Source organism: Mustela erminea, chromosome 2 (assembly GCF_009829155.1).
Source record: "Mustela erminea isolate mMusErm1 chromosome 2, mMusErm1.Pri, whole genome shotgun sequence".
In the NCBI taxonomy this organism is placed as follows: domain Eukaryota; kingdom Metazoa; phylum Chordata; class Mammalia; order Carnivora; family Mustelidae; genus Mustela; species Mustela erminea.
Genome location: NC_045615.1, coordinates 83,388,458 through 83,407,373, shown reverse-complemented (window position 1 = coordinate 83,407,373; position 18,916 = coordinate 83,388,458). Strand labels below are relative to the sequence as shown.

Here is an 18,916-nt window from a genome sequence, read left to right as displayed (position 1 = left end):
ATTTGGAAGGAAAAAAAAAAGGAAAAGGCTGTTGGAATTCTGATAAGGATTTTGTTGAATCTATAGATCACTTCAGATAGCACTGATATCTTAACAATGTTGAGTCTTCCTATCCATGAATATGAAATGTCTCTCCATTTATTTAGGCCTGCTGTAATTTTTTCAGCAATGTTTTGTAGTTTTCAGCATACAAAACTTTCACCTCTTTGGTTAGATTTTTTTTCCCCTAAGTATCTAATTCTTTTAGGTGCTAATGTAAATAGAATTGCTTTCTTAATTTCCTTTTCAAATTGCTCAAACGCTGGCATATAGAAACACAAATGATTTGTGTTTTGTACCCTGCAACTTTGCCAAATTTGTTTGTTAGTTTTAGTATCTTTCTCATTAATCCTCTGAGATTTTCTATATATGGAATCACATTACCTGTGACTAGAGATAGTCTTACCCCTTCCTTTTTTTTTTTTTGTTTAGTTTTTTTGTTTTTTAATTCATTTGAGAGAGAGAGCATGCACAAGCAACGGGAGAGTCAGAAGCGGGGGAAGAGGCAGAAGCAGACTCCCAGCTGAGCTAGGAGCCTGACATGGGGCATGATCCCAGGACCTGGAGATCATGACCTGAACTAAAGGCAGATGCTTAACCATCTGAGCCACTCAGGCAACACTTACTCCCTCATATTTAATTTGATGTCTTTCCTTTCTTTCCCTACTAGCTCTGGCTAAAACTTTCAGTACAACTTTGAAGACCAACAGTGAAATCAAATATCCTCCTTATTTATTTATTTATTTGACAGGGAGACAGAGAGCACAAGCAGGCAAAATGGCAGGCAGTGGGAGAGGGAGAAGCAGGCAGTGCTGAGCAGGGAGCCTGACGCGGGGCTTGATCCCAGGACCCTGGAATCACGACCCAAGATGAAGGCAGAGCCTTGTCTTGTTTCTGATTTTAGGAGAAACAAATTTCAGTCTTTCACCATTGAGAATGATGTTAGCTGTAGGTTTCTTATAAATACTTTTTACCATGTTGAGGGATTTTCCTTCTATTCTTAATTTTCAGACTTTTTAATCATAAAAAGATGTTGGATTTTGTCAAATGTTTTTTCTATGTCAACTGAGATGATCACGTAGTAATTTCCTTAATTCTTTTTTAAAAAATCTTAAAATAAATTAATAAATAAATAATTTTATTATTTAATAATATATAATTATATAATACTTTTATTATAAATTTAATTTTTATTTTAGAGAGAGTCAGTGTGTGCAAACACACTGGGAGAGGGAGAGAGAGAATCCTTAAGCAGACTCCCCTCTGAGCTTGGTGCTTGATGTGGGGCTTAATCCCAGGACCTTGAGATCATGACCTGAGCTGAGATCAAGGTCGGCTGGCTAACCAACTGGGCCACCCAGGTGCCCCAGTCATTTCCTTAGGTCTATTAATATGATGTATTACACTGATTTTCTTAGTTGAACACTCTTGCGTTACTGGGATAAATTCCATTTGATCATGGTGAATAATCTTTTCAACACACTAATGGACTTTTTAAAAATTTATTTTTATTTATTTTTTTTTTTAAGTAGGGTCCAGGCTCAACATGGAGCTTGAATTCACAATCCTCAGATTAAGAGTCATGTGCTCTACTAACTGAGCCAGCCTAGTGTCCCTGACAACTGCTGGATTTCATTTGTTAATATTTGGTGAGAACTTCTGCATCTATATTCATAATTCACTTCTGCATCATTCACTTCTGCATCATATATTCATAATTTTATTTTCTTGTGATGTCTTTATCTGGTTTGGGTATCAGCATAATGTAGGCCTCATAGAGTAAGCATTCCCTTCTCTTCAAATTTTTGGAAGAGTTTGAAAGAGATTAGTGTTAATTCTTTAACTATCTGGTAGAATTCACTTCAAGTGGAGCCATTGGTCTGGAATTTTCTTTGTTAGGGGAAGTCTTTGATTACTGATTTGATCTCTTTTATGCATGGGTTCAGATTGTCTATTTCTTCTTCAATCAGTTTAATTTGTATGTTTTGAGGAATCTGTTCATTTCTTCCAGGTTGTCTAATCTGTTAATGTATATTGTTCACACTAATCTCTTCTAATCCTCTTATCTCTGTAAAATTGGTTAGTTATGTTTCCATCTCTATTTCTGATTTTAGTTATTTGCATCTTCTCGTTTTGCTCTGGCAGTCAGCTAAAGAAGCTTTGTTAGTTTTGTTGATCTTCTCAAAGAACCAACATTTGTTTTTACTGATTTTCTCTTCTCTTTATTGTTTATTTTTGCTCTCATTTTCAACATTTCCTTCCTCCCTTCTGCTAGCTTTGCATTTATTTTGCTCTTCATTTTCAAGTTTCTTAAAATATAATGTTAGGTTACTGATTTGTGAACTCTTTTCTTTTTAAATGTAGGCATTTATAGCTATAAATTTCTCTCTGAGCACTGCTCTCCTTGCATTCCTTTAAGATTTGGTATGCTGTTTACTTTCATATCTCTCTCAGTATTTTCTAATTTCCTTTATGATGTCTTCTTTGACTCATGGGTTAAAAGTGTGTTGTTTAACTGCCACATACTTGTGAATTTTCCAGTTTTACTTCTGTTATAGATTTCTACTACCTTCATTCCACTGAAATCAGAGAAGATATCTTATATGGTATCACATTTAAAGTCTACTAAAGCTTTTGTTTTGGCCTAACACATGGTCTATTGTACAAAACGTCCTGTGTATACTTAAGAATGTATATTCTGTGCTGTTGTTGGGTAGACTATATTATACGTATATATATATATATATATATATTCTGCTAGGTCTAATTGGTTTATTGCATTGTTAAGGTTCTCTATTTTGTTACTCATCTTATGTCAACTTGATTTATGCATTATTGAAAGTAGTGTATTGAAATCTCCAACTATTCTTGTAGAAATGTTTATTTCTCTCTCTAATTTTTTTCAATTTTTGCTTCATACATTTTTTTTTAAAAAGATTTATTTATTTATTTGAGAGAGAGTGGTGGGAAGGGCAGAGAGAGAGAATCTCAAGCAGACTTCCTGCTAAGATGGAACCTGACAAGGTGCCTAGATTTCACAACCTTGAGATCATGAGCTGAGCTGAAATTAAGAAATGGATGCTCGGGGCACCTGGGTGGCTCAGTGGGTTAAGCCGCTGCCTTTGGCTCAGGTCATGATCTCAGGGTCCTGAGATCGAGCCCCACATGGGCTCTCTGCTCAGCAGGGAGCCTGCTTCCTCCTCTCTCTCTCTCTGCCTGCCTCTCTGCCTACTTGTGATCTCTGTCAAATAAATAAATAAAATCTTTAAAAAAAAAAAAAAGCTCAGCCAATCCAAAATATGGAAGAAAAAAGAACAAAGAAGAGATGATAAAAGTAGAATACAAAATTTAAAAAAAATTAAAATTAAAAGGGCAGATTTAAATCCAACCATATCCATAATTACATTAAGGTAGATGATCTAAAGATATGGATGTTGATAGTAAGGTGAGGCTGTGTGTGGAAGGCAGGGAATGCAGGGTGTCTAAGAGAACTCTCAGTACCTTCCACTCAATTTCTGCTGTGAACCTAGAACTACCCTAAAAAGTAGGTCAATTTAAAAAAATATACAGTCATTTTTTTTTTTTAGATTTTATTTATTTATTTATTTGACAGAGAGAGATCACAAGCAGGCAGAGAGGCAGGCAGAGAGAGAGGAGGAAGCAGGCTCACTGCTGAGTGGAGAGCCCGATGCGGGGCTCGATCCCAGGCCTCTGAGATCATGACCTGAGCTGAATGAAGGCAGTGGCTTAACCCACTGAGCCACCCAGGCGCCCCAACAGTCATTTTTATAAATACTTGTCTGTCACCCCTGAATTAAGCTCCAGAAAGGCAGGGTCTGTAATTATCTTGTTCCCTGCTATATACTCAGTGCCTAGGAAAGTGTCCAACACAACGTTAAGCCCCTGCTTTCCTGATACATTTTACTTGTGGAAGAACATGGAGTGGTGCCTGGGAATGAATAAATCACTATAGAGATGAATTATTAATAATGAAAGATATAACATAATAAAAAATGAATTGTAAGGAACACATTCCTAACTAAACGTTCTATTAAATGTTCTAACTAAACTAAATATTACTGACTAAAATCTTTCACCATTATTTGTTGATCTCTAAATATATTGCTCTGATTAAGAAAAATAACAACAACAACAACCCACACTGGAGGGGTGCCTAGGTGGCTCGTTGGTTAAGCGTCTGACTTACAGCTCAGATCATGATACTAGGGTCCTGGGATCAAGCCCTACGTTGTTGGGCTCCCTGCTCAATAGGAAGCCTGCTTCTCTCTCTGTCTTTTCCCCGGCTCATGCTTTCTCTCTCTCTCTAATAAATAAAAATCTTTAAAAAAAAATACCCTAGAAAATAAACTCTCAAAATCACTTAGAACACAATAACCCCAAGTATACAATAGGTGTGCAAAAAACATATACACATTTTATATTTTATGGATAATATATCTAATGAGAACAAAATGTAAAAGTACCAAATAAATAGCACTGGAAAGACAGAGGTGGAGATTTTCAGATCGTGATAAATTCACTAGCTTTTCTTTGAATGAAACTATTTAATCCTCCCCTTCTAGTAACTAAAGAATACTTTTTCCTAAGCTAAATCTTCATTTAGAAAGTTGGTCAGATAATTATTCTGAAAATATCTACACAAACAGAAGTTTACAAGAAACACACAGCAAATAGCAGCAAATCACCTCTGCATCCACTGTATAAGATAAAACATACCATGTTATATTGAACAACTGGCACTATCAAAGGTTTGCTCTATCATCTCTTTTGAGGTAAATAAGTCTTTAAAAAAAATAAAGATAAAACAAAAACCACTTACTACTAATAGTCAACTAATCTAAGTTATTTTCCCTCAAAAGGAAAAACTTTAAAATAACAAGGTGTTTTATTTCCATAGTCTTTTTATAGTTTGAGTAGTTTGTTTAGCACATTAATTCACTAAGAACCACTATGCCACTGAGAATCTGGAATCTTTCATAAACTTAAATATTTTCTTATCTAAGAGTACACATTTGTGGAAACTAGTTTAAATGGGGAAAAAATTGTCCTATTCAATTAGTCCTTAATGTACTTATTGGAAAATTGTCCCATTTATTTCCCTTTCTTCTGTTTCTTTTTAGTATATGTGCTGCCGAAGCGAGCACTCTTCTGTTTCTTTTTAAAAACTATTTTCATTGTTCCATATTTTGATAACATATAAATTTTTAAATATTCCAAATGTCTAATTAGTAACTATTTTCAACAAACTTAAAATAAAAAACAAAGCAATGTTTGACAAATACAGTACCTGACAGCAGATGTTCTTGGCCCATGATCTCTGGAATCCATTACCCAACCAACATGACACTCTAGAGGGGGATTTGTACTATGTCTTGTTTTTCTCTTTCTTGGACTCTAAAGAAAAAGAAGTCAAACATTGCAATTATTTCAGTAGTGTGAACTTCACAAGTAAATTGAAACCCTCTGACTGTAAACTAGCTCAAACATTTTCATACTGTGGATGACACATTATGAAATCACATGAAGTCACAAAACTTAAACATCTCACATACAAGTTACAAAACTTAACAAAGAAGGTCCTTTGCTAGGATTCAACCCAAGGATTAAAGGAAATACAATTTAGTGTGAGTCTTCATTATACCTTCTGATCAATATTAATTATGCTACAAATTTTAAGGAAGTTATTCCTTAACCTGAGAAAACATCACTGGTAAAATACCATTTTTAAGTGAGTTCTTACAATCTAAACTATATATTTTTAAAAATATGATAGAAACTAAAAAGTCTCATTTTGGAATGTTAAAGGATATAAAATGCAGCCTTTATATTCCTGGTAGTTTTGTATACCTTTACATCAATAGCTTTTGGTTCTTTAACAACAGGATAAAATCTTGGTGTTTTATTTGGATCTTGTAACCTAGGTGTTCGAGGTGTTTTAGGTGTTCTTGCAGGATAAATTCTAGGAGAATCTGGAACTGCCGTGGGCAATGAACGGGCCATTGTTACTGAAGATATTTCTGAAACATCAGATAGCTTCGGGGCTAATTCATCACTCAAACCTGCAAAGCAAAAAAGTAGTTAAATGTATTTAGATGCTAAGAAAGGGGGCACCTGGTTGGCTCATGGGTTAAGCCTCTGTCTTCAGCTCAGGTCATGATCTCAGGGTCCTGGGATCAGCTCGCATTAGTCTCTCTGCTCAGTGGTGAGCATGCTTCCCCCTCTCTCTGTGCCTGCCTCTCTGCCTATTTGTGATTTCTCTGTGTCAAAATAAATAAATAAAATCTTTTAAAAAAAAGATGCTAAGAAAGTATTTTACTTGAGAACAAAAGTAATTCTGAAATTTTCCACTCTCAAAAGACTTTTTCATTAGAAACATTTAAATATGTAAGAATAAAAAATAAACACTGTCTGCACGTTACCTACTTTACAAAATTTTAATTTTGCTCTATCTGTTTCTGACTTTTGTAAAAAGAAAAATAGTCTGAAGCCCACTATATAACCTATCCCAACCCTATTTCACTTCTCCTCAGAGACAACCAGGCTTTGAAATTTGGTATTTTTATCTATTATTATATACATATATGTAATAACATTATTTTGTATAATTAACTTCACATAAATGAAATCATACTATATGTATCATTTTATAAGCTTTTACAGTCATATTTTGAGACTTGAGTATTCAAATTCTATTCATATCGCTTTGGTTTATTCATTTTTATTGTAAGAGATTATGCTGTTATACAAATATATTAAAATTTCCATTCTCCTGAAGCTACACATTTATGTTATTTCTAAATTTTTGGTATAATCAAAGAAGCTACAGTGAACATTGTTAAATATGTCTTTCTTTACAGGTATGACCATGTCTCTAAGGTTCATATGTGAAATGGAAATGTTGACTAAAATGACATATGTATCTTTGGACTGATTACTGATTGTCAATGTGATTTCTATAATGAATGGTTTCACCAGTTTATACTCCCAGCAGCAGCATGAAAAGTCTCAGCAATTTAATACCCTGGCTAAGATTAGGTTTTGTTTAGATGTTTAAATATTTTTCTCTCATGGGATTTAAATGGTATTTATAATTTTTGGTTCTAGTGAGCCTATTTTTATATGTATAGTCATCATTCAGATTTCCCCTATCATGAGCTTACCATTCATATCCTGACCATATTACTATTGGGTTGCTTTGCTTATTAATTAATTAGTTTGTGAAAATATCCTGGTAATTAGATACTAATAAGTAAGCAAGCAGAATACATATGGTTTTTCTTCAGAATTATCAATTTGATCATCAATTCAATTTTTGTTCATCATTCAACAAATATTAAGTGCCTACTATATGCCAAGCACTATTCTAAACACAAGGCTATAAATTCAAAAGTGAACTTACCTACCCTATTGCCTAATTTCCCTAACTTCCCCCTTTCTCCTCCCATTCTAAATGGGAGGATATCAGAACATTTTTTGAGGAACAAATTAGGTGATTTCATGTATCTACTTACCCATCAGTGTTCTTCTTCTGCCTCCTTTATCATGTCATATTAAGACTTTACTGATTTTGACTCCTCAACTGTCTTTCACCACTTCAGTTTTGGTGCCCCAGATAGCAACCTACTTGATCCTGTTTTCTTGCTTGATATCTTTTCATATGCTTTTTCCTCTCTCTGTAAGTCCCTTTCCCTTATCTTTTCACACCCAATTGAACTCATATCCTTCCTTTAATACCCAGCACAGATGCTACTTTCCCTGGGAACTTGAAGCATTACTTGAATATCTCTGCCAATAAAATTAATCAATTCTTCTTTTGTGCCACCTCTGCATTTTCTTATTGTTTGATTTATTAAATTAAAATTTAGTTTTTATATATTATCCCGTTAGCCAGTAAGAACAAGTCCCAGTGGTTCCCTAAAAGCAAGGGCCACAATCTTATATTTGTATACCACTGCCTACAATAGTGTTAAACATACACCCACCAAATGACTGATAACTGAATTGTGTTAATACAGATTTTCCTTGGATCAAAAAGCTATATAATCACAAGGATAAAACTATGATTATAAACTGAAAAATATGTTCAATTTAAAATTTAAATATTTAAAGATCTAGGGACAATAATAGTAAGCTTCCTAACATCCAGATTATGGTTTTCAAATTCCATTTCCCACTGATCTGGTCCTCTAAAAGAAATAAAGTCTGGAGCACAAAGTATAATATGAGCCTGAATTCAGTCAGAAAGCACTGAAATTAAAAAAGAAAAAAAAACACAAAAACAAAAACTAGAATAGGTCATGAGGATACAGCAGCAAACTTCAGTGGACCCCACCAGCCAAAAATGAAGTATTCTAAACACTAAAAATAATGACTGAAATTGATTCAAGATGTCAAATAAGAAAGTTCTATGAATTCATAATGGTACCTTAAAACTTAATCACATGTGTAGGTTGCTAGGGCACAAAACTCATTGTTCTAAAAATTGATAAACTGAACACAGAGAAAGAAACAAGCATTTATCCTTCTTTTCTGGAAAAATTGAAATTCAGAGTAACAAAAGAGTTGATAAAAGAACACTCTTCTTTACAGAATTCTAGGTAAGAAACACAGAAGGAATGATAGAATTAAAAGATGACTTAGAAAAAGAGATCATTTTGCAAAATAAATAAATAAATAAATAAAGATCATTTTGCAACTCTAATGAAATAGAAAATCTAGGGAATTTCCACCAATAACTCTTAAAACCATTTAGTAAAATGTTGAAATGAGATTCAACATCAAAGATATGATCCCTGAAAGTAATAATTGATAAAGTGGACTTCGCTAAAATGATAAAAAAAAAATCTGATACACGAAAGACACTGTCAAGAGAATAAGAAAAGTCACAGGCTGAAAATATTTGCAAAAGACACATCTGATAGAGGACTTTTACACAAAATATATAAAGAACTCTTAAAATTCAACAATAAGAAAACAAACCAATTAATAAATCTCAACAGATACATTAAAGAAGTGATATATGTGGCAAATAATCATAGGCAAAGATGTTCTACATCAGATGTCATTGGGGAAAAATAAATGAAAGTCAAATACCACTATACGCCTATGAGAATGGCCAAAATCCAGAATACTAGCAACACCGAATGCTGGCAAGGATATGAAGCAAGAGGATCTCTTATTCATTAGTGGTGGAAATGCAAAATGGTATGGTCACAGTTTGGCAGTTTCGCACAAAGCTAAACATATCTTACTATATGATCTAGGAGTCATCCTCTTTGGTATACTCAAAGGAGCTGGAAAGTTATGTCTACACAAAAACTTGCACATGGATGTCTAGGTAACTTTATTCATAACTGCCAAAACTTGGGACCAATGAAGATGTCCTTCAGTAGGTGAATGGACAAACGATAGAGTTTAAAAGTTATGTCTATACAAAAACTTGTACATGGATGTCTAGATACCTTTATTCATAATTACCAAAACTTGGGACCAATGAAGATGTCCTTGAGTAGGTGAATGGACAAACTATGGTATATATTATAGACAATGGAATATTATGCAGTGCCTAAAAACATATGAACCATGAAAAGACACAGATGAAATTTAAATGCACATTACTAAGTGAGAAAAACCAATGTGAAAAGGCTACTTACTGTAGAATTCCAACTATTCAATATTCTGGGAACGGAAAACTATGGAAACAGTGGAAAGGTTAATAGCTGCCAGGGGTTGGAGGTATGGTGGGGGAAAAGTGATAGGTGAAATACAGAGGATTTTTACTTTGTATGATACTATAGTGATAGATACATGTCTATATACATTTGTCAAAACCCAAAGAATGTACAACGCCAGGAGTGAACCCTAATGTAAACTATGGACTTTGGGTTATTATAATGTGTTTGTGTAGGTTCATCCATTGTAACAAATGCACCACTCTGATGTGGGATATTGCTATGAGGAAGCAGCATCTTTCACCAAATGGGTGATGGTCATGTAAGCTCAGGGCAGGGAGAAAAATGGGAAATCTTTGTATCTTACCCTTAATTTTACTGTGACCCTAGAACAGTTATAAAAGAAAAAAGTCTTTAGAAATAAGAAGTTGAAGGGAAACTTTATGATGAATGGGATCAGGCCAATAACATTTTTTTTTAAGATTTTATTTAATTTTTTGACAAACAGAGATCACAAGTAGGCAGAGAAGCAGGCAGAGAGAGAGGAGGAAGCAGGCTCCCCGCTGAGAGGAGAGCCTGATGTGGGTCTCCATCCCAGGATCCTAGGATCATGACCTGAGCTGAAGGCAGAGGCTTTAAACCACTGAGCCCCCCGGTGCCCCAGGCCAGTAACATTTAAATCCAATGATCAATAATAGCACCAGTAAGACAGACTAAAAGACACTGTATGAAGTAATTGGAAGTAAATAGCTCCTTTGAAAAAAAAGTCTTGCCACCAGAAAATTAAAATCCTGAATATACTTAATGTTCTATACCTAAGTACTAATTCATAGGTAATAGAGGAGATAAAGGAATACACTGATTGATATGAAGATAGAAACATGTAAATCTGGATTGTAAGAAATCTTAAGACAATTTAACCAGTTTTTTCAATAAGTCATTGGCAAGGAAAAATAAGAGAAGAGGAATGCTTACAGATTAAGAGTAACTTAATTGTCCTATCGATCAAATGGAATGTATGTTTCTTTGTTCCTGATTCAAATAACCAACTTGAAAAAGATATATACCAGACATCACGGAAAACCAAACATAAACTGCACGTATATATGTTTATGATATAAAATGAGGTACTTGCAGAAGTAATGGTATTTATTTGAATGAATGAGATTCAACATGAAATACCAAAAACATATAGGGAACAAGGTATGGATGAAAAAAAAGTCAAACTATTAACAATTGTTAAAATTAGGTAAGAAAATTACATGGGGTTCATTAACAGTCCTCCCTTCTTTTGATTTTACCTAAACATTTCCATATTAGAAATTAAAGTTTTATATTTATTTTATTTGATTTAATTACATGTAAATTTTACCCACGAATAAGAGCAGATAGGTCAATTTTGTGAAGACTAGGATCTATAGAGGGTTATCTCAAAAGAAACATTTTATAAAATTTTTACAGTATATGTATACCAATTTGCAATATTTTGAGATAAAATATCAAAAATGGTTAAGATAACTGCAAATAGCTAAAATATTTACAGTAGCTATAGAATTGTATTATTAGAAATATAAATCATTAGGTAACAATAGACAATTATAAGCCCAGGATGCTATATGAATATCATCTGGATATCATACCTTCTTAATCAAAATGATAGGGCATCTTTTGTGCAAGAATGTCCAAAAATAGCATTTTTCATAGTAGCAATAACTGGAAAAAATCAAAATATCAGCTACCAACTGGATAAACAAAATGTAGTATGTCTGTAGTATAGAATATTACTTAGCAATAAAAACATCAATATCAGCAATGACATAGATTAATCTCAAATATACTATATTAGTTGAAAAAAGCCAGATACATGAAAACATATCATATGGTTCCATTTATATGAAACTTCCAACAAAAAGCAGATCACTGGTAACCTCAAAGACTGAAATTGAGTGTAGAGACTGACTGCAAATGATCATGAGGGAGCTCTCTAGTGTGATAAACTGTTCTAAAACTGAATTCTGGTGCTACTGGACAACTATACAAAATCTCTGAAAGTCATGAAACAGTACACAAATGGGTTAGTTTTAGGGTATGTAAACCACACCTCAAAAAAGCTATAACGAAACAAAACCAAAGACTACTCTTCAGGGAACCTCAATTGTGACTGTCAATCATACAGTTTCTGCTACAAGTATATCAAAGAAGACTGATTTTAGAGAACTAGGATAAAGTACTGATTTTCAAAGTATAGGTCTACCAGCATCATCAGCATGACATGCAAACTTGTTAGAAGTGTACATGCTCAGGTCCCACCTCCATTTACTAAATCAAAAACTCTGGGTATGGAGTTGTTTAATTTGTTTTAACAAGCCTTCTAGGTGAATGTGATACTTGCTGAAGTTTAAAAACCAATGGAGGAAGGAGTATGCTAATTATTCTTCCACTTAAGATTTTCCAAATTTTATAACTGTCTAATCAAATCTTGGGAAAGTTGCATACCTGAAGCATCTGAACCTTGTCCCTAGCCCTCATTGTCTTTATAGGTAGGAAGTGCCTTTATAAAACCAGAATAATATCATGCTGTTGGTGTTCAATGAAGATTGACAGTAAAAAAAAAAAAATGCTGTACGAGGACTGGCAATTTAGTTTTCTTTTCAAAATAAAATACATTCGAAGCAGGACTAAGCAAGTGTTTTCTGTAAATTAAAGACAGTATATATTTTTGGCTTTTCAGGTTATAAAGTCACTGATGAAACTAATCAATCCTGCCATTGTAACATAGCCACAGATCACATGTAAGTAAAGGTGTGGCCAGATTAGGCCATGGCAAGTCAGTTTTGATTTATCATATACTCACTGTATCAGAGCAGTTAGATATAAATCCAAATACTGGATTTACACTTTGCTTACAAAAGAAGTCATTACAACCATATTTCATATATTAAGTAAGATAGAGGAATGTATAAACATATCAAAAAGAGATAAAGATGATAATAACTAAACTTCTAGAGAAGAAAAACATAAAAGCTGAGATTTAAAATGCACTGAATGGGTATAAAAATATATTAGAGATTAGAAAAGACTGATGAAGACATAGGAATAGAAATAACCCAAACAAAACAGAAAGAAAAACAAACTGGGGAAGAAAAAAAAAAAGAGAGAGCATTAGTAAGGTAGGGAACAACTTCAAGTAGTCTAATATACATGTAATTGAGTTCTTGTAGTTGAAAAGGAAACAGAAAAGAATTACAGAAAAAAACAAGTTTTTACAATGTAAAATGTTGGGGCACCCAGGTGGCTCAGTCAGTTAAGTGTCTGCTTTCAGCTCAGGTCATTGATCCCAGCCCCACAGGGAGCCTGCTTCTCCCTCTGTGGGTGCTCTCTCATCCCTCTCTTTCTCTCTCAAATAAATGAATAAAATCTTTTTAAAAATAATAAAGTGTAAAATGTTAATTTAAAATAATGGCTGAAATTTTTCCAAATTTGATTAAAAATATATACACACATATATCCAAAAACTCAAAAAGCCTCAAGCACAGGAACATGAAGAAAATTATACCAAAACAATCATAATTAAATTGCTTACCACAAGGGATAAAGAGAAAATATTAAAAGTTGCCAGAAGGGGAATGCAAGCTGGTGCAGTCACTCTGGAAAACAAGATAGAGGTTTCTCAAAAAGTTGAAAATAGAACTACCCTCCAACCCAGAAATTGCACTACTGTATCTTTATCCCAAAGATACAAATGTAGTGATCCGAAGGGGCCCGTGCACCGCAATGTTTATAGCAGCAATGTTCACAATAGTCAAACAATGGGAAGAGCTTAAATGTCCATCAACACATGAATGGATAAAGAAGATGTGGTATACATATACAATGGAATATTACACAGCCATAAAAATGAAATATTGCTATTTACAAGAATGTGGACAAAACTAAAAAGTATTATGCTAAGTGAAATAAGTCAATCAGAGAAAGACAATTATCATATGATCTCATTCATAGGTGGAGTTTAAGAAAGAAGGCAAAGGACCATAGGGGAAGAGAAGAAAAATGAAATAAGAGGAGATCAGAGAGGGAAACAAACCATAAGAGACTCATAATCAAAGGAAACAAACTGAGGGTTGCTAGAGGGAAGGGTGGTGGAAGGATAGGATGGCTGGATGATGGACACTGGGGAGTGTATGTGTTATAATGAGCACTGGATATTATATAAGGCTGATGAATCATAGACCTGTACCCTGGAAACAAATAATGCTTTATGTGTTAATTAGCTGAATTCAGGATTTTAAAGTGGGTTCCTGTGAGTGTCAACCACTCTGAAATTGGCCAGATAAAACTTGGAGAAAGAGGGACATAGTTTCTGTAAACTTGGAGAGAGAAGTAGCAGAGGAAGTAGAAGGAAGAGATGGGAGTGTGACAGAGCCAATGAGAATTGGCTCACATACCCAGATGGATATCTTTATTGGATATTCAAGGCCTTATATCTGTTGGGCTCTCTGTATTTATCCACTTTCTTTTTTTTTTTTTTTTAAGAAATTTAGTTATTTAATTAGAGAGCATGTTTGCAAGCGGGAGGAGGGGTGGAAAGGGAGAGAGAATCCAAAGCAGACTGTGCATTGAACACAGAGTCAAGGCGGGGCTCAATCTCATGATCCTGAGATCATGACCTGAATGAAATCAAGAGTTGGGCACTGAACTGACTGAGCCACCACCCAAGCACCCACATCCTTTCTTTCTTGCTTGCTTGCTTGCTTGCTTTTTAAAGATTTTATTTATTTATTTGACAGAGAGAGACACATAGAGAGAGGGAACACAGCAGGGGGAGTGGGAGAGGGGGAAGTAGGTTTCCTGCCAAGCAGGGAGCCCAATGTGGGGCTCAATCCCAGGACCCTGGGACCATGACTGGAGCTGAAGGCAGAGGCCAACTGACTAAGCCACCCAGGTGCCCCTCCACTTTCTTTCTTAATATTTTATTTTATTATTCCTACAGTTAGCAAGGCTGAGTTCCTTGCCAAAGACTTCATAAATCTTGTTTATTCCCACTTTCAATGTGGAATGATAATATCACACATGTAGTAAAGCAGGAAGAAAATATTCCTTACCAGCCCAATACAGATTTATGCCTGCAAACATAGCCTGCAAACTATACAAAGCACAATTTTTCCTCAAACTTGCATTCACTTTTCATAAATATTGAAGTTTTTTATAACATACAGACTAATATTTCAAAATCTGATGAAAGTTAACAAAAAGTCATTTAAGACTACTATTGATCAGGGGCGCCTGGGTGGCTCAGTGGATTAAGACTACTATTGATCAGTTACCCCCTGGTTGGAAACTTCCATTCAGATATTCAGGGGTCTTCCCTGAAAGCCACACAACAAAAACATTGTAAATTAATTAAACAATGAGGCCACTGGACGCAGGTGGTTTATGTAAGCAAACCAAAATCTGAGACTGTAAATACCCAAGGTTATGAAATTGAAACATAAGGAATATATGTATAATTTCTTTACTTTGTCTTCGCCATTTCTCCATAAAAGTCTTTCCCTGAATTCCTGTCCATGAAGTTCTCCTGACTACTTCTGCTCTGGTACCATCCTCTTCCAACCAATTTTTGTTCAGCTCTTAAAATGTTCTATTCAGGCCCTTAATGGGCTGGATGACTCCTACCCACACTGGGGAAAGAAATCTACTTAACTAAGCCAATTAAAATACTAATTTCATCCAGAAACAGCCTCACTGATAAACCCAGAAATATTGTTTAACCAAATATTTGGGCAACTTCTGATCCAGTTGACACATAAAATTAATATCACAAAGGATAATATAGGAAAATCAATCACATTTCTACATAATAGCAATAAACAATTGGAAACTAAAGATTTTAAAGCACCATTTACAATAGCACCAAACCATAAAATACAGATATGGCTAACAAGATATGTGCACCCAAACTTGTATCAAGAATAGAGAACTCTTAAAGTTAAATAAGAAAATAATTGACTATATACTTCAATAAAAAAGTGGTGCAAAAATAATGAATACTGTTATGCTGGAAATTAAAAAAAAAAAAAAAAATTAAAAACAGGGGCACGTGGGTGGTTCAGTTGGTTAAGCCTCTGCCTTTGGGCATGATCTCAGGGTCCTGGAATTAAGCCCCAGACTAACCTCCTTGCTCAGCAGGGAGCCTACTTCTCCTTCTCCCTCTGTCTACTGCTCCCCCTGCTTGTTTTCTCTCTCTCTCAAAACATGCTCTTGTTAAATAAATATATAAAATGTTAAAAAAAAATTAAAAACATAAAATAAGTTAAAAAAAAAAAGAAGGGCACCTGGATGGCTCAGTTGTTAAGTGTTTGCTTTCAGCTCAGGTCATAATCCCAGAGTTCTGTTCAGCAGGAAGCATAACACTGAGGTCATGAGACCTGAGCCAAAATCGAGAGTCCACACTCAAACAACTGAGCCACCCAGGCACCCTTCCCCCCGTCACTTTTCACCTGTCAATCTTTTGGTATACTTTATTCAGCAGAGAGCTGATTTTTCTTTAAATCATCCATAATTGTTTTTCAAACTGAAAGTTAATCTATTCAACATTTTTTTCGACTTTATTTTTTCAGTGTTCCAAGATTCATCGTTTATGCATCACACCTAGTGCTCCATGCAATACATGCCCTCCTTAATATCCACCACCAGGCTCACCCAACCCCCAACCCCTTCCCCTCCAAAACCCTCAGTTTGTTTCTAGAGTCCGCATTCTCTCATGGTTCGTCTCCTCCTGGATTTCTCCCAACACCCTTCTCCTCACCTTTTCCCAATGTCTCCATGTTATTCCTTATGCTCCACAAGTAAGTGAAACCATATGATACTTGACTCCTCTGCTTGACTTATTTCACTCAGCATAATCTCCTCCTGTCCACGTTGATAAAAAAGTGGGTATTCATCCTTTCTGATGGAGACATAATATTCCATTATATATATGGACCATATCTTCTTTATCCATCCATCTGTTGAAGGGCATCTTGGCTCTTCACACTTTGGTGACTATGGCCATTGCTGCTATGAACATTGAGGTAAAGATGGTCTTCTTCTCACTGTATGTGTATCTTTGGGGTAAATACCCAGTAGTGCAATTGCAGGGTCATAGGGTAGCTCTATTTTTAATTTCTTAAGGAATCTCCACACTGTTTTCCAAAGTGGCTGCACCAACTTGCATTCCCACCAATAGTGTAAGAGGGTTCCCCTTTCTCCACATCCTCTCCAACACTTGTTGTTTACTGTCTTATTAATTTTTGGCCATTCTAACTGGTACCCCAATGTGGTTTTGATTTGAATCTCCCTGATGACTAATGATGATGAACATTTTTCCATGTGTCTGTTAGCCATTTGTATGTCTTCTTTGGGAGAAGTGTCTGTTCATGTCTTCTGTCCATTTTTTGATGTGATTATCTGTTTTGTGTCTCTTGAGTTGGAAGAGTTCTTTATAGTTCTTGGATATCAGCCCTTTGTCTGTACCGTCGTTTGTGAATATCTTCTCCCATTCCATGGGTTGCCTCTTTGTTTTGTTGACGGTTTCCTTTGCTGTGCAGAAGCTTTTGATCTTGACAAAGTCCCAAAAGTTCGTTTTTGCTTTTGTTTCTTTTGCCTTTGGAGACATGTCTTAAAAGAGGTTGCTGTGGCCAGTGTTGAAGAGGTTACTGCCTATGTTCTCCTCTAGGATTTTTGATAGATTCGTGCCTCACATTGAAGTCTTTTATCTATTTCGAGTTTATCTTTGTGTATGGTGTAAGAGAATGGTCAAGCTTCATTCTTCTACACATAGCTGTCCTATTTTCCCAGCACCATTTATTGAAGAAACAGTCTTTTTTCCACTGTATATTTTTTCCTGCTTTGTCGAAGATTATTTGACCACAGAGTTGCAGGTCCATATCTGGGCTCTCTACTCTGTTCCACTGGTCTATGTGTCTGTTTTTGTGCCAGTACCATGTTGTCTCGGTGATCACAGCTTTCTAGTAAAGCTTGAAATCAGGCAATGTGGTGCTCCCAGTTTTGTGTTTCCTTTTCAACATTTCCTTAGCAATTCGGGGTCTCTTCTGGTTCCATACAAATTTAGGATTGTTTGTTTCAGCACTTTGAAAAATGCCAGTGGAATTTTGATTGGGATGGCATTGAAAGTATAGATGGCTCTAGGCAGTATAGACATTTTGACAATGTTTATTCTAATCCATGAGCATGGAATGCTTTTCCATCTTTTTGTGTCTTCTTCAGCTTCTTTCATGAGTTTTCTGTGGTTTCTTGAGTACAGATCCTTTACCTCTTTGGTTAGGTTTATTCCCAGGTACCTCATGGTTCTTGGTGCTATAGTAAATGGAACTGATTCTCTAATTTCCCTTTCTATATTTTCATTGTTAGTGTATAAGAAAGCATTTTTATGATTTTTATACACTGATTTTGTAGTCTGCCACATTACTGAATTGTTATATGAGTTCTAGTAGTTTAGGGGTGGAGTCTTTGGGGTTTTCCATATAAAGTATCATGTAATCTGTGGAGAGAGTGAGTTTGACTTCTTCTTTGCCAATCTGAACACCTTTTACTTCTTTTTATTGTCTGATTGCTATTGCTAGGACTTCTAGTACTATGTTGAACAACAGTGGCAAGAGTGGGCATCCTTGTCATGTTTCTGATCTCAAAGGGATAGCTGTCAGCTTTTCCTCATTGAGAATTATATTCCTGTGGGTTTTTCATAGATAGATTTTATTAAGTTGAGGAATATTCCCTCTATCCTTATACTTTGAAGCATTTTAATCAGGAATGGATGTATTCAACATTTTATTATCGTAAAAATATTGGATTGATTCTATCTTCTTAATTTTTGCTAATTTTTTGTTCCTATTTTTTAAAATTGGAAGTTGTAGTACACTAATAAAGATTAATAAATGTGTATCTAAATTTAAAAATAGAGAAGACTTGGGACGCCTGGGTGGCTCAGTTGGTTAAGCAGCTGCCTTCGGCTCAGGTCATGATCCCAGCGTCCTGGGATCGAGTCCCACATCGGGCTCCTTGCTCCGCAGGGAGCCTGCTTCTCCCTCTGACTCTGCCTGCCACTCTGTCTGCCTGTGCTCGCTCTCGCTCGCTCTCTCTCTGACAAATAAAGAAATAAAATCTTAAAAAAAAAATAGAGAAGACTT

General features: G+C 35.1%; 1 protein-coding gene across 7 annotated transcripts in view; it reads right to left on the bottom strand.

Annotated features, from left to right (window-relative positions):
• The window catches only part of LARP1B (La ribonucleoprotein 1B), a 124,055-nt gene that overhangs the window by 14,951 nt on the left and 90,188 nt on the right, over positions 1-18,916 (bottom strand). For all 7 annotated transcript variants that reach the window (XM_032333383.1, XM_032333382.1, XM_032333380.1 and 4 more), the window contains 2 exons: positions 5,908-6,119; positions 5,348-5,454 (listed from right to left, as the gene is read on the bottom strand). In XM_032333383.1, the coding sequence (XP_032189274.1) occupies positions 5,348-5,454; positions 5,908-6,119 (319 nt within the window). The remainder of the gene's footprint in view (positions 1-5,347; positions 5,455-5,907; positions 6,120-18,916) is intronic.